At 31.7% G+C, this 17022-nt stretch overlaps 2 protein-coding genes across 4 annotated transcripts in view; both read right to left on the bottom strand.

The window, feature by feature from the left end:
• Nucleotides 1–25: 25 nt before the first annotated feature.
• LOC111421044 (uncharacterized) lies at nucleotides 26–2265 on the bottom strand. 2 transcript variants are annotated; one of them, XM_023054155.2, is made up of 5 exons: nucleotides 2078–2265; nucleotides 1260–2022; nucleotides 678–982; nucleotides 343–624; nucleotides 26–282 (listed from the first exon to the last, which is right to left on the bottom strand). In XM_023054155.2, exons 2-5 carry the CDS (start codon nucleotides 2007–2009, stop codon nucleotides 93–95), a joined length of 1527 nt encoding a protein of 508 aa, XP_022909923.1. In that variant the 5' UTR covers nucleotides 2010–2022; nucleotides 2078–2265; the 3' UTR covers nucleotides 26–92. The 2 variants fall into 2 exon arrangements, with proteins under 2 accessions (XP_022909923.1, XP_022909922.1); XM_023054154.2 differs by having other exon boundaries at nucleotides 1260–2009.
• Nucleotides 2266–5656: 3391 nt separating this feature from the next.
• LOC111421146 (frequenin-2) overlaps nucleotides 5657–17022 on the bottom strand; it is an 85183-nt gene continuing 73817 nt past the window's right edge. The window contains exons 6-8 of one of the 2 annotated variants that reach the window (XR_011642208.1): nucleotides 12380–12468; nucleotides 10786–12311; nucleotides 5657–10755 (exon numbers count right to left, since the gene is read on the bottom strand). Coding sequence is in view for 1 of the 2 variants with exons in the window: in XM_023054289.2 (XP_022910057.1) it covers nucleotides 12147–12311; nucleotides 12380–12468 (254 nt within the window). In the remaining variant the exon portion in view is untranslated. Of the gene's footprint in view, nucleotides 12312–12379; nucleotides 12469–17022 lie in introns of both variants that reach the window. The other variant, XM_023054289.2, reaches the window with a different exon arrangement.

Here is a 17022-nt window from a genome sequence, read left to right as displayed (position 1 = left end):
ATTTTTTAAATTTTTATTTAAAAACTAACAATTTTATTGTTTTTATTTGACATAATTAACATTTACAATTTTTTTTACATAAAAAATAATACTCAAGATTCCATTGATCTTTTATCATCTCTAAGTGAATCATCCTTCATAAGAGACTCTTCTAGAAGAATTTTTGTAATGTTCTCTTTAATGATATTCTTTCGATTAACTCCTAGGACCGTTTTGGGGAAATAATCTTGAAATATTACTCTCGATGGTATTTTATAAGGTGGTAAGACATCGTAGACAAAACTTTAATTATAACAATATTTAAGAATTAACATTATAACAAAACAAATCATTAATTATTACTCTAATAAAGTAATTGCCTTAATTTCGTGTCCAAGTTTTTTAATCACACATGCAATAATAGCACCAAAGGTTTCTATACATACAACTTCAGAAACGGATTGGTTTAATTTAAGGACTTCCTCGATATCTTGAAGACCAAATAAGAAGCCACTTCGATATACATGATCGCTTAATCTTCCTTTAATATAAACATATCCATCTGTATCATATGAACCAACATCTCCAGTTTTGTAAAAACCTTTTACAAAAGCTTTACTGGTAGCTAAAGGATCTCTATAATATCTATAATAATTTTAAAAATTTAAAACAGACCAAGAATTAAAATTTTTAAGTACCCCAACATGATGGCAGCACCTTTAACATAAATCTCTCCTGATTGCTCAGCCCCTAAAACTTGTTTCGTTCTAATATCAAGGATTTTAATTTTAAGGCCGGGATATAATTTTCCAACTGAAAGAACTTTTTGTTTGTTAAAACTGAACACTTCTTGACCTATTTCGGTCATCATCCCTGTTTCGATTGTTTGATAAGTCGTGTTCACATCAACCCCACGAAACGTCCTGCAAACCTTTGCGTAATTCGTCGTCGATAATGGCATACCAGCTACGAAGATCGTTTTCAAACTAGTCAAATCATAATCCTGCACAGTTGAAAAACTAAATCTTACATTTATCTCCCTTTAACGCACAAAATATTTTAAAGAAATAATATAAATTTTGAAAGGTTAATGTTAACATTAAATTTAATTAATTAGCCATTTTTGAGATTTGTGGAAAGTGGAAAAAATTGCCGGCAACATTGTCTCTTTTTACTTAATTTTAGATAATTTTAATCAATAAAAACGTGTTTTATGAATAATAACTTCTCATTAATATTAAAGTGTGGTAAAGGGTTAATGAATTTTATAATACATTTACCAGAAGAGGAGCGTTCGCAACCACTTTAACAACCAATTCTCCATCGATAAACATATGTTCGACTTTTAAATGTTGAATATGTTTACAAATACTTTTCTCGGTGAAATGTTTAAAGTAAATCAATCGTACTGTTGTATCGAAACAAAGACATGAAGCCAAAATATGCATGGTACAACTCAACGGAAAGAATGAAAGTAGTTTTTCCGATTTGTTAAATCTTGGAATTAAACGGCTATACCGTAATATTAAATTATAATGGGAGACGGCGACTAATTTACAATTGGTTTCCGTGCCCAAAGTGGTAATAATAATTGCTGGTTGTTTTGAGGGTTCGCTTATATAAGCCACTTCGAAATTAGGATCTTCCTTATATAATTCGCAACATTTCTTAAACGTAGGAAATTGTTTACTTTCCTCATTAAAAGTTATAATCGTACATTTAACATTTATGTCCAGCATTATCCTGTGTAGCAATATAGAAGATTTGTTTCCACAAAAAGCAACTTTTGGCTGTAACATTCTAACGGCGTGTTTTAAATCTTCGTAATCATAATCAGAGTGAAGAGGTGCTACTATCGCACCGAGAAACCAACAAGCCAACAACGCAACTGTTTGATCCAAATGATTTTTACTAGAAATTACAATAATATTTCCTTCTTCAATTCCTCGATTTCTTAATAAAGTTGCCACACGAATAGCTTTAGATCGAACCATCCCTTTCGTTTCAGTATCGCCCATCGTTGCTTCCATCTACAAGAAAAAACTAAAAAGTAGCTAATTTTCAGTATAAAAGATTTAATTATTTTTTTGGGACAGACATGATGCAGTTTATCTCCATTTCTAGCCATTGAATTAAAAAATCTTAAACCTACTCCTCCCCGTATATCCGGAATTACACCCAGATTCGCACCGGAAATTATACCATAACGACTGCTTTTTGTAGGCAAAGACATAATTTTTAATTTTTACATTTTGAACCTTTCTTTTTAGTTGTCACCAAAATAATTCATTAATTGTCAAAAATAAGCAGATTCAAAATAATAACTTAACCTTTCAATATACGCGGACTATTATTTCGTGCAGTTTAAATTTCTAATTTCGCACTAGCGTCATCTGTTGTTGGCTAGCTGTTTCAAATGGCAATATTTAAATGAATACAAATATTCGATATTGACTGTTTAGCCGTGCCTCTGAAGGCTGTTTGTATGTTTAGCCATGTTAAGGGACGCACGCTAAATCCGAATATTTCTTGTTCTAGGTCTAGTGTTAGTTGTAGTGCTGGTGTTTGCTCAAGTTTTAGTTATTATTTGGTTATTGAACTAAAACTAGAACTAACACTAGACCTAGAGACATTCGGGTTTAGCCGTGCTTTCTAGTTCTAGGTCTAGTGTTAGTTCTAGTTTTAATTGTTATTTAGCGCTAGATTGTAGTATATAAGTATCATACTTTTCTATACTTTTTATTGAACAAAAAGTAGAACTAACACTAAATCTAGAACTAGAATCATTCGGGTTTCGCCGTCTTAAAAGACGAACGGCTTAACCCAAATGTTTCTAGTTTTAGGTCTAGTGTTAGTTCCAGTTTTAGTTGTTCCGCAAATATCTGAGCTTATGATGCTAGTGAGTTTATTTATACAGGGTGGTTCATTTTAGATAAAAATGAACCAAATTATAGTTGTTCTGTGCGAAGGGGGAACCATATGATGATAACATTTTTTGACCTTGACCTTATTTTTAAGGTTATATGATGGTCACGACCAATTTTTTAAATGGCACCGTATATATTTTATTGTAAAATCTGAATCTGTGGATAAAAGTAAAGTAATTCAAAAAAGAAAATAAAAAAATTTTACTGTGTGGTTTTGCCTGTACAACGGCAAAACATTTTTTGAAAAAAATTGAAACAAAGCAAGAACAAATAAGATTTATGAATTTTTAAACATTTTCCTTCCCGCTTCGATACATTATCTTTAGTTCTTAATTCTCAGAATACTATTTAAGAATGCTCAACAAAAAAAAATCTAGAAGAGGTACATCGGGTGACCTGGCTCGTCGGAAATACCTTTGGAAAGAGGTCTAAAAGCTTCCGGCATTTTTCCGCCTTTGTCAATTTGATAATAGAATAGCGCATAAAAAACATGAGTTCGTAGAACTGCTTATGTCGGCATTTTTAGAATATCGCTTTCAGAGACTTAATTGGTTGAATTGTTTTAAAATGTAACGGGTAAAACTAAATTTGCATAAAAACAACAAATTCTGAATTCATTCCATCGTTTTATATTAAGGCAAAGTGTTTAAACTAAGTTATTAAATCATGGATACTCTCAGTATGGCAGAAAAACTAGAAATGATTTTTATTTATGGAGAAAGTGGCAGAAAAGTTGCTGATAGTATAGCTTTGTATCGAGAACGTTTTTCTGATCAAAATACGCCTTCGAGTCGTTAACACTGGAAATGTAGAATCAAGAAAAAGAACTCGGCCAACTGTAACTATGGAAGAAAAGCGGTATTAGCTAGCGTTGAGGTAAATCCTCAAGTTAGCACTCGACGACTTGCAATTGACGCCGGAATATCGAAGACCAGCATTTTAAGAATATTAAAGCGCAACAAGTATCACTCATATTACATTTTATTGCATCAAAAGCTTTATAGAGGTGACTTTTAAATCGATTAATATTTTGTCAATGGGCACAAGAACGAATGCAGTTGGACGTCAATTTCTTTGGTAACGTGCTATTCTCGGATGAATCTACTTTTACAAACAAAGGACAAGTCAATAGACATAAGACGCACTATTGGAGCATTGAAAATCTGAGATGATTGCGTGAAGTAGAACATCAACGACCTTGGTCGGTTAATATTTGGTGTGGCATAATTGGTGAGAAATTGATCGGTCCATACTTTATTGATGGTATGCTGAATGGAGAGAAGTACCGAATTTTTTTAGCTGAAGTCTTACCAATTTTACTTGTAGATTTGAGCGGGGAAGAAAGACAAAATATGTGGCTGCAAAATGATGGGTGTCCAGCACATTTTTCATATATTGCACGTGAAGTTTTAGATCGGGATTATGCTGGGCGATGGATTGGAAGGGAGGTCCAATTTCCTGGCACCTCTTGTATTTTTTTTTATGGGGCGTCCTTAAGGATAATGTTTATCGCGAAGTCCCGACTACGACAGAAAACATGAAAGAGCGGATAAGAAATGCATGCAGAAATAGTAGCCAAGAAAACCTTTTAACATGTAAAGAAAGTTTTAGTAGAAGGGTTAATAAATGTATTAAAGTGGGTGGGGAAATATTTAAACATTTATTATAAATTTTATACTTGTTGTTGATTAATAGTACAGTTTAATCATTTTTTTATAAATAAACACGTTAAATGGACCAACCTGTATATATTTAATAATTATCATCATCATTGACATCACAACCCTTTATGAGTCTTAGCCTGTTCCAAGATCCTCTTCCATTCCGACCGATTAGGCATTCTGTTACGTTGCTTGTTGCCTGTTCTGTTGCTTAGGGTTCTGATATTTTCCTCCAGATATCTCAGCCTGGACCGCCCATTGGGTCTTATTCCTCCAAATATGTGCCTCAAAATTTTCCTTTCAAAGGTAGCTAGTACTCTGTCATCGTTCTTGGTCAATGTCCACGTTTCTGATCCGTATGTCAGCACTGGTCGTATTAATGTTTTGTACATCTAGCATTTGGTTTTTCTTGTTAGGTATTTAGGTCTTAAGTGTCTGATCAGATCCTAGTAGGTTTTGCTACTTTTTACTTCATCGGAGATGTTATTTGCATGTTTGAGCGTATCGACCACTATTGCTCATGATTGAGTCCCTGATGTTTATATCTGGATTTCTTACAACCTTCTCAAGGGTGATGTTGAATAGTATGCATGACAGTGCATCTGCCTATCCCATTCTGAATTCTCACCGTGCTTTTCACCCTCAGTGTCTCCCTTTTTAGTGAGATAAGGTGCATAGGTGTGATCTCTTTCATGAGATTGATGAACAATTCTTCCAATTTTCATATTTTTTTATATTAATGCATATGATTGTGAGAACAAAAGTATTACAGAGCAATGTGTAAAGGGTAAAATTTGATACAACTTTTGTTCTAAAAGTTTTTCTGTATCATGCTCGGAATACCGATTTTTTCCGATGATTCAGATTATCAATCCTGATCAAAATCGATGAAGAGGTGGTGGGTTTTGATATTGAATTCTCTAGTGTTCTCAAGAATCTGCAATATATTTAATAATATAGATTTTAAATTTTAAGTTTAATAACTTCTTACGCCATCTTTCGCCATTTCACAGTCCGCCGCGTATAACTATGTAAGTGCATTTACTGGAAGGTTAATTGAAAATGTAGAAATAGAGTAAACAAAAAATAATCCTTTATACGCTTAATTTATTGTTTACAAAAACGCAATTACATCCTCTTTACAAGTTTTTAACAACAATCGCCGCGTATATTATATATATTTTTTCAAAATAACTCAAACGACATGAACATGCCTAATGCAATACAAGACACAGCGTTTCATTATTGCGATACAATGATTGTTAATTATCACAGAAAAGTTGAAAGAAAAATTTAAAAAAAATGTTTTCTGTGTTAAACGAAAAGATTTTAGATTATTTTTTGGTGTTTTAGGCCAATGAGTTATATTGATTCTTTTTTGATAATGTTAAAGCAGTAGCCGGAAGGAGCAAATTAATTTTTTTAATAAGGATTTTTTTCGATACAAGGAAAGCGTCTAATACTAATTAAGTATGTTTAATTAATATTTAAACTGTAGTCTTCTTTAAGGACTTTTAAGAAGTGTTTAAGAAGTATTAGTACAAAGTGAATAAGTTGTTTTATGCATTAATCTACTACAAAATTTATCATATTTATATATATTTTTTTTAATGTTGCATAATAGAATAACAAATTTATCGACTTTTTTTTAATATAATTTTTTTATATTTACATTATGTAATGTTTTTTGATAAAAAATTCAAATTAAAATTGGAAGTCCATCACATTTTAATTTTTTCTTGATTATGTAAATAAGAAAAATATTAATCAATGACACATTATTCACTTTTTTATTATGAGACGGTTTCTAGTTACTAAGATTAATTAATCACTAAGAATAACATTAATTTCTATAAAATCTTAAACTAATCAATTCTATAGTATAAAGCAAAAATCATCATAACAGTTTAATTTAGCAAAATAATTTTATAATTAATTTAGCAATAAAACCTTACAACTACATCTTAAAATACCATAAGATCTTCTTCTATCGTTATAATATTATACAATTAATACGTTTAGATTAAAATGAAAAGGTCATTTTAGCCTTTTAATAGTATTTCTTTATTCTTTTAAAATAGGAATGCAATTACACTCCGAAATTGTAAAAGGGAATAAGATAGTAATAATTTGATGTGAATAGATAGATCAAGTTTTGTCGAAACTACGTTTATGTTAATTTTCTTTTAATTACAATGTAATCTATAAGACGTCTTTTTCGGTTTGCTTTTAAAATCTTACACTCGAATTAATTCATTTTATAACATTACAATCTTCTTATTAAAATTATTTGATAAGATGACTTAGAAAGGCAACAATTATTTGTTTAGCAAAACCAGAAGATGGTATTTTAATGGGGACTTAATGAACTAAAAGATATTTTAGATTTACTTGCAAGTGATTTGTTTGAGAGAAAAAAAAATACAACTTTATTTTTATTAGCTTCAGGTGATAATTTTGAACAAAAGATCTAAAAACAATAAAATCTCAATCAATAACTTAAAGTGTATAAAATATATTTTGAACAATCTGGGGCGTATTTCATGAAAATCTGAGTTATTTTTCGTATAATATCGTTCGATGTCAGATGTACATCGAAATGAGTAGTTACTTGCACGAATACAATAGGCATCTCTGTGTCGCTAATGGTTATGTGACCTAGAAAAGTTTTGAAATGAGAGTTTATGGAACCATTAGCTAACAATCAAATTCTTTTGGATGACAACACGCGAGATTGGAAAGCTCTATTAACATTATTTCACTCACCGAATAACTATCGAAGGAACTCTTGCTTGTGGGCAGAAAATTTTTTCTGCACCAATCCATGATGTTGTTTTCATTCGTAATATTTTGCTTTCTAGCATGATTTTTATGTCTATTCAAGATATAGTATTTCTCTGAATAGTATCTTGTTTCTGCCTATAATATGCCGATACTCTGCTTCATGCCTGATGTTTTGCTGCTACCCATAATGTTTCACTTCAGCGTATAATAAATTCTTGTCTCGTCAAGTCATAATTTTATTTCCACTAATATTTTGCACGTTGAGCATAATATTTTATTTCTGCTCTTAATATTTTGCGTGTGGCAATTTACTTTAGCACAATATATTTTCAAGCAACCTGCTTCGCGTACTTTGCTTCCGCGTATGATGTTTTCTACAACAAACGACTATGTTTTGACTTCTGTTTTCAATATTTCGCTTCTTCACTTCTTGATTTGTTTGTGTCCATGATATTTTCCTTCAGCGCATAATATTTTAGGTCTGCCCATGTATTTACTTCTGCTTCGAATAATATTTTCTTTCTGCCTATGATATTTTCCTTCATATCTGATGTTGTGACTGTTATAATAGCTGTTATAGAATCTATCCGTCCATATTTTGCGCGTTGAACAAGATATTTTGTTTCTGTGCTTAGTATTTTCCTTCTTAACCTTAACTACTAATTACTTCACAGCATATTTTCAAACTGCCTACCATATTTTGCTTCCATGTGATGTTTTCTTCTACAAATGACCATGATTTTATTTCCGTTCTTAATATTTCTCTTCTTCATCTATTGATTTTTCGTACACACGATATTTTGCTTCTGGGCACTTATTCTTCTGCACCTGTCCATGATGCTATTTCTAGTCATAATATAGTATCACCAAATTTTGTGTTTGTGCAAGATATATTTACTTCTGCAAATAATATTTTCTTTCCGCCTATGATATTTTCCTTCATATTTGATGTTGTGACGCTGCCTATAATAGTTGACTTCAACACACGATAAACTCTTTTCCACTAGTCTATAGAATCTTTCCGTTCATATTTTACACGTTGAGCAAGACATTTTGTTTCTGCACCTGGTATTTTGCTTCTAAACCTCATAATTCATTTTTGCACAATATGTTTTTATACTGCCTACCATATTTTGCTTTCACGAATGATGTTTTCTTCTGCAAATGACTATGATTTTATTTCCGTTCTCAATATTTCCCCTTTTTTATCTATTGAATTTTCGTGAACATGATATTTTGCTACTAGACATTTTTTCTTCTGCACCTGTCCATAATGCTGCTTCTAGTTATAATATTTTGCCATGAAATTTTATGTCTGCGCAAGATATATTTACTTCTGCAAATAACATTTTCTTTCTGCCTATGCTATTTTTATATCTGATGTTAAGACGCTGTCTTTAATAGTTGACTTGAACGCACGATAAACTCTCCATTAGCTCATAGAATTTTTCCGTTCATATTTTACACGTTGAGACAGATATTTAGTTTCTTCGCCTGGTATTTTGCTTCTAAACCTTTCATAATTCATTTTTGGACAAAATATTTTTATACTGCCTACCGTTTTTTGCTTTCGCGAATGATGTTTTCTTCTACAAATGATTTTATTTCCATTATCAATATTTCCCTTGTTCATCGATTAATTTTTGATGCAAATGATATTTTGCTACTAGGCATTTTTTCTTCTGCACCTGTCCATGATGTTACTTCTACTCATAATGTAGTATCATCTATTAGCCTATAGAATGTTTTCCTATTTTGCTGCTAAACCTGATAAGTCATCTTTGCACATGTTTCGAAACTGCCTCCTATATTTTACTTCTAGACATTTCTTCTTTCACTCATAATATTTTGTTTTCGATCATGAAACATTTTGTTTGCCCAAGACATATTATTTCTGCTAAAAATATCTTCGTATTTAGCCAATATTATATTTCAGCGCATAATGAAATTTCTCCATTAGCTAATAATATTGATTTCGCCCATATTTTGTATACTCAGCATGATACTTTGTTTCTGCACCTGATATTTTACTTCTAAATCTGATAATTCATTTTTGCATAACATATTTTCCAGCATCCTGTTATATTTTCCGTTCACATGTTCCATTTTCTGCTGCAAATAACCATGTCAAAAAACCAGAATTTTCAAAATACGTATCAAAAATATTAAATGACAACCATATCGAAGGAAATTATATTTGAAGTTTGTATTTTGTAGTGTTGCCTATAAACTTAAACAAGACACCAATCAAGCAGTATTAAATTTTATTAAACATAAATTAGAAATTTGTTTTAAAGCTGCATTCACCACCTAGACGTCATGCCTGCGTAATCAAAATTTAAAAGTTTACTATTATAATGGTATTAAACACACATATAATGTCGTTGCTTTGAAAGAGATATGGCGCCACGCAGTATATGTTGGCCAAGCAGAGTACAGATTATCATATGAGGTAGCGTACTTCTTTAAAAGTCCGCAGTTTTCTTGGTTAACTACTTAGCAAGACCGAACGAATATTCTTCATATTAAGTTATTGCCAATATGTGTATATACGCTGATTGATGTTTATGTTAGAGGCTCAAGCATTGGATCATCTTTTTACTTTTATTTGAACATGTCATGCCATCTCCAGTATTTAAAACAATTTGTGTTTATAGTACATTATCATAGTATATATGTAGTTAATAGTACATTTGTAAATGTACTATTTGGAATATGCTTGATATAAACTGATAGATATTGCCGTGGAGAGATGGTGATTGTAGTAAGTTATTTATGAAAATATATATTTTCATTGAAGAGCAACAAAAAAAGCTTGCGTGACGAAGAAAAAGGAAGTAATTCAAAATAGTTATTTAAACTTTACAAACACTTTCTGTTAGATTCAACAAATTAATGTCAATGAAACCGATGGAGAGCAGTCAGATATATGAAAATCCTGTATAACTGTAATTTCTATACCTGACTCGGAACATTTCCTATCCAAACACTTGACACCAATTGCACTGCTTTCGGTCAAATGTATCTTTGAAACTATCATTATCCAACGAATCCTAAAATACACAATCAGTTCAATTTCTATTTACCAATTTGCATCGCCTTATTATGATTGTAAACAACGTGCAACTGAACCAGAATTTGAATAGAAAATCGATCAGATTGTTACTGGATATAGCGCGGCCGTCACAGTAAGAGATTACTATTGAAACTGAATAAAATCGGTATCTAGGATAAAATAATGTTAACACTTCAAGTAAGGATCGCCAATAATTTTTATTATCCTTTTCATCTTAAGAGAATGTAATTCCGCGTTCACCAATTTCTCCCAATATAATATAATATTTACTACCGCCCTGTAATTAAATTATCTTCATCAAGTTTTTCAAATATCAGAGTAAGGTAAACTTCATCAATTACCTCAGAGTTTTTCGAACTCCGTAATAACATCCTGCCACTCTTTCGTTATTTTATCTTAAGTAGTGATCTTGACAACAGATGTAACAGATACTGTGAATATTTTCTGCGCAATAATAGCGGGGTTAAGTGAGACCGAGTAGATATATTAAAACTTTAATGATGATAGGGCATGCAATCACGAAAACGAAATTTTATCCAAGCAATCAATATTTTCAGTAACTTTTCTCTAAATCAACCGTTTCACAACATTACAGTTTTAAAATGAAATTGGAGACGTCAAGATCGATCAAAAAGGTGGTAAAAGCCATACTGAAATAATTTGAAATGTCAACTTTTTGCACGGCCGAAATCTTTTAATAAATAAAAAAATATTAATCGATGCAACTTTACCCCAATTTAACTTTCCTTTTATCTCTTCTAACTTCTAATCTTCGTGAAATATCCCCAGATGTGAAAAACAATCAAAATTAATGTGAAATCAAAGATAAGCTAATTTGAAAAAGTTTAGCTAAACTTAGTTAAGTGGAAGAAAGAATAGCTTTTTTCTTATTCTCTCCATAAAATTTATTATTGTCAATTTCAAACTAAATGGATTCTCTTTATCTTTCAAGAAAAAAAGTTTCAATAATCAAAAAAATCTTTCATCTTTTTTTAAAGTTATTATAATATACTAATTAGATTAAAATATGGGTTTTTTAAAATCTTTGGCTAAAGAGAAGGTATTTATTTTGTATCCTTCATATTTTAAAATAATTTTTTCGATTTCTCGAGAAATCTCCTCATTTTCTTATTTCCCTTTTTTTATGTTGTTTTTGATATATCTTAGAAGTATATAATTTTGAAATTCCTTGACTTACCATTAATGTTATGTTTTAAATATTTTTAGAAACTAATCTAATCAATATCGGTATGTAGTGAAATTGACAAGTGCGATCCAGTAACTTTATCTCCATTTTCTTACAAATACATTAATTGAGCTTAAAATTTTATTCTTTTTTAAACATCTCGATGGTTATTTTATTTCATAAAACACAGGTTATCATAAATTATAGGTAAAAATATAATTATTTATCAATATAATTTATGATGACCTAAATGTATTCTCGAAGAATTTCATTTAATAAAATTATTTCAGCTCAATTATGGATTATTTATTTAATAATCATTATTTTTTTGAAAGCATTAAAATTTGACACACTACATCAATAAGGCTGTTGTACTGGAAAATTTTTGTCAACCCTATCGAGTGAACATCAACACCTCGCATTACATTAATTTAATTTCTCATTCTTCTTAACAACTGTATAATCCTATATACAATAACGTTGATGCAACAATATCGTCAGATCCGATCGGGCTGGATGCCGACGTCCCTATGCTATTCACCACCCAACGTTAACGCTTGGACAATCCTCGGGTCCGCTTTACTACCCTCTCGAAATTCTTCGAGGGTAAGTCGATCATCGTGGTTCTTATCCATTTGATCGAAAATCTTATCAACCCTTTTTTGCGGTGTATTTTCATCTTCAGATGGTTGTTGCCCCTGAAAGTTAAATTTAAACAATAATGTGTTTGGATTTTCCAAGAATTAACAAAAAATTTTAAACTTACCACCATTTGGTAAATTGCATCTACGATGTTGTACATTTCATCTCTTGTTATGTAACCGTCGTTATCAACGTCATAAAGTCTAAATGCCCCTGAAAACGAAAAGGAAATGTAATTGTGATTGGAGTCGTAATTGAATTTATTATCTGCGTTTGTATTAACAAGGTAATTTAAATGAGAATTTGATTTAATCTCGGTCTAGGTAGAATGGAAAGATAGTAATATTATTAAAAAGATTATATATATGTTATTATTCGTTGTTCACTTAGACTTGTGTTGCTACGAGTAAGTGCAAAATTAGATTAGATCCGATGCTGAAAGTGAAAAAGATAACGCGAGTAGAACTAATCATGATAGGACGAGGGAGATGACGACGATCAAGATGATGGTGCATCAAGTAAAAAGCACGCAACTGTGCAAAAAGTGTTCCTTATTTTGACAAAGACAAGGCAAAATGAAGCAAGATGTTTTATCCAAGAAATGTAAGGATGGGATAACAAAATATTTTTACAGATACAGACGTCAAAAGTATCGTTTAGTATTTGACAAACAAATTGAAGATTATATTGTTAATAATAATTAGCTTAGAAATAGCCAATAGCCGATATGTGAGCAATAGACCAATTAACTTGTTGTAAATAGATTAGTACCTTCAAATTCCTGTACGGACATAAATGAGCCCATTATATTTATTACAAAACCAGAGTGGTTGATACTCTAAGAAAGAATAAAGAATGTGCGGAATGTTTTGCTGTTGTTTTGAGTTCCAAGAGAACATGATTATTTTCGAATGTACCGAAAAATCGTCGATGAGGACATTGGAGATAAAAGAAAGCCAGAAGTGATTACTTTTTATAATGCCACTATGTCGGGAGTTGATGTGGTGGTCGAACTATCAGCCACTTTTTTCCTTTTCTTATCGAAAGCTTTGTCATTCTTGGTTCTGCTTCTCCTGTGATACTGAGGTCCAGCTGTCTTTCCATGACTTTGAAGTTCTTCCTATCGGTCTTTGTTGTGTATATTTTGCCATCTCTTGTACATTATGCCAGGCTCGACAGATCCCTTTTTGATACATATTCATTCCATTGTCGTCATTTTTTCCGGACCCATCTGACGATGACCGGAGTGTTGCATTTTACGATCCATTAGAGTATATCAGGATGTTGTGCGTCTCTTTGTCTCACCTATGTCTCTTGCTTCCACCGCATACGTAAGGATCTATCATGTTTGGGGGTAAGTTTTTGAAACAAGGAGTTTCAGCACATTCGAGGTCCACGAAACAAGGATATGCTGGTTTATTGAATTCAAATGCTTTTTCGGCAATTTGATGGATGATAAAAATGGCGTCGATTATAGACCGGTTCTTACGGAACTCTTGTTGTTCCTCTCGTGCGAGCACTTGTTTGGTGATATTATCAGCTAGATTCTTTGTGAAAATCTTTATGGTGGCATCCAATAGCGATCTACCTTGGTGGTTGTACTTGCCTTAGTTAATACTTGTACTCTGTTTTCAATACTTTAGCACCTGCCTGGTATTGGGGATATTGATAAATAGTTTTCCTAGTTGATCAAGTAGCGCTCTCCCTTCACATTTTAAGAGTTCATGTTGTTTAGGTCCTGCTTTTCCGATTTTAATATTCCTCTGTTATGTGCTATAGTGTTTGGCCGGTTTATAATAATAAAATCCACGTATTTCCCGAAAAATACCTAATGAATATGGTAAAAAGAAAATAATGCAGTCCTTATATCAAAACCATATGTCTTCCTACATGTCATACTCCACGCAATTCATTAAAACAAATAAACAATGCTTGTGCTTCAAAATCGTGGTTAGGTTTGATCAAATTATCAACACTATTTGCAAGACATTCTACACTGTTTGTGTTTCAATGAAAAATGCTGCCAAGACCATGGATACAGATGTAAAAGAAAGTTTTATAACTTTTCGGAATTGTTTCATTTATAAGGTACTACGCTGGAAAAGTAGTTGATGTGATGAATAGTAAATTTTGAAAGCATACTTTTGATGATGATTGCAAGACTTTCAAAATTGTTGAGATAAATCCAAGTGTACATAAAAGAGAGTGTATCGATCGTATCCAGAAAGACTGTAAACTCGGCTTCGAAGTGTAGCAAAGATACAATTTTTTTAATTAAAGAATACTGAATCTAAATGTATTAGGTGTAATTAGAAGCATGTGAGATTTATATCCGAAAATAGCTGTCTGAATTTGCGCAACCTTAATTCGACTAATGTTGTACACCTGTGGCGATGTGGTTTGGTGCTATAGAACCTTTCAGCTTACCGCTATTGCGGCCCTTAATAGAATAATCACGAATTTTTATCTCTTAGAATAACCCGATCGTAGTCATGGAAATAATGTTGTTAATAGCACAATCATGTTTATGTTATGTTGTCCTTTTTAATGTTTCGAATTCGCCTTATTTTGTCTTTAGATTTTATACTCATATTGTAGTCACGTTGTTTACCGAGATAAACTTTTTGATTAAGCACATGAGATGCTCTTGCATTTACCAATACAAATATTTTAATCCCATACTTGGCAGGTTTCTAGGAACAAACTGAATAAAATTACATTTTCCCCACCAACCTTCTAATATTTCATCAACAGTTATGTATCCACGGGGGATAGAAGAACACAATGAATTTTCCACAAAGTCATTAACTATTCCTCGTATTGTAAGAATGTTATCGATCCAAAGACTGTGTAAACACGTTCTGTTCTAAGCACTTCGATCTTTGTCCAGTCAGTTACCCATCGATCGTACACATAGATTAACTTTTCGTGGAACAAATCTCGAAAATTTTCTGAAGTCATAATTATTAAATCGAAATATCGTTGCTGGTTAATTGAGAAACATCAGCCGTCACGTTTGAAACTGCCAATCAGTAATTATTTGCTATAATTCGAAAAGTACGCAGATGACATGTAATTTCCTGTATCAACATCCAAAGATTATCGTGCGTTATAGATCTAATGTACATATAGTTATCATTATTATTATGTATACATAATTTCAATGTTTCATATAGATTAAAGTTTTTAATAACATGTGAACCCACCCTCTAAACAACCTTGCAAAAAAAGTTAAATAAATAGCAATTTGTTTCCTTGAATTGCTTCCTACATTCGTGGGAAAACCCATAAACCTTATAGGGAGGCGGAACTGTTCTGCTGTTTAGGCGCATCCTTTAGTGGAGTGAAAACAAATTATGAGAATACCAGGATAATACCTCCCTGAATAAAATTTTTACGAATATTCACAAAGAATCTACACTTTAAAAAGTTTAATTCCCAGCAAGAATTCGTTAAATGCTGAATCATTATAAAACTACTAACTACTGTCGTTCTCATTAACGTTCCTCTGCGCAAGTTAATTAGTGAATGCATCGTTGCTGAAACTTTAAACCTTAGACATACCTATTCAAAAAAAGGATCTAGCCATGATGTTGCATATAATTTATTATTCCCATATTTGGGAAAGAGTTTGAAATTGTTTTAAAACTTAAAATTACCTATCATATTGAAGGAAGTTTATTGCAGTTTGTCCAGTTTAGATTTAGAATAGGTAAATAGACGTCAGATGCTATTAGGGAACTTGGGAAATTTATGCAACGGGGCTTTGAAGATAAATTATATATTCATGCATCCATTACTAACGTAGCAAAAGCGTTTGATTGTTTCGTATGTCCTTCACTTCGGAAACACTACCTGTTCCACTTTGATAGTAATAACATGAAGTTAATAAAAACCTACCATCAAAACCATTTGGTAAAGTGAAATAACCCAAACACGCTAAATAAAAGAACTCAAAATAATACACAGAAACGAATTCTAAACTATGGCACGTATTGTATTTAGTTAGAAAATTAAATTCCACATTTCGATGTAGATGGATAACTATTGAAAATAAATTCGTTGATTGGTAATCAATAGCATAGCAATAAACAATTCATTACATAAATGAAAACGGGCTCGCAAACGTTCGTTAATATTATAATCAGTATTTTAGAACACGTCATAGGGCATAGATTTAGTATGTTGTTACAATGTGCGTCTGTCTCTGATTGAAAACGTTAAATTGACAAATTCTCATCATGGTGGTAATGAACAAACACACGAACCATTCATTAAATAAACACCTTTGCTAACGAAGGGTTCGTTATTGTATTTTGATAAACATAGGAAATTATCGATGTTCAACTCACGTTACAGAATAGAAAAAATTGCATGGCAACGTATTTTTGTTATCCAACTTAAAATCATCCAACGAGAAGATATTAACATCTTTCGGGGTAATTCCATAAAATTATATGTTTAGGTTATGCTTTCTCATCTCACTGTGTCGTGATACGACTATTTTCTCTTTATTTCACACCTGAGTACTCACACCTTGATAGGCGTTGAAGAACACATAATAGTTTAATTTAACTTTAATAATAAATCTAATAAAAATTTTTAAAAAAGCGCATAAGTTGCAACGTTAGGTAACACGTTAGTTTTTTAACCCCGTTAAAAAACATCCATTATTCATTATATAGAATTCAAAATAGATCTTCTGCTCATTGCTTTCCCCACAGTCTATATCCGGCAATATTATCATATGGAACTTTTAATGGGACC

Source organism: Onthophagus taurus, chromosome 1, assembly GCF_036711975.1.
Source record: "Onthophagus taurus isolate NC chromosome 1, IU_Otau_3.0, whole genome shotgun sequence".
Lineage (NCBI taxonomy): Eukaryota > Metazoa > Arthropoda > Insecta > Coleoptera > Scarabaeidae > Onthophagus > Onthophagus taurus.
The sequence above is the reverse complement of the archived record's forward strand: the minus strand, read 5'-3'. Positions and strand labels throughout refer to the sequence as shown.

What these genes read in the sequence shown, in the direction of transcription:
- LOC111421044 (XM_023054154.2), bottom strand. Translation starts at nt 2,212, where the DNA reads ATGTCTTTGCCTACAAAAAGCAGTCGTTATGGTATAATTTCCGGTGCG. An exon ending in ATGGAGATAAACTGCATCAT is followed by an intron (nt 2,010 to 2,077) that starts GTCTGTCCCAAA and finishes TTTTTCTTGTAG; the next exon opens with ATGGAAGCAACGATGGGCGA. An exon ending in GGTGCTGCCATCATGTTGGG is followed by an intron (nt 625 to 677) that starts GTACTTAAAAAT and finishes AAATTATTATAG; the next exon opens with ATATTATAGAGATCCTTTAG.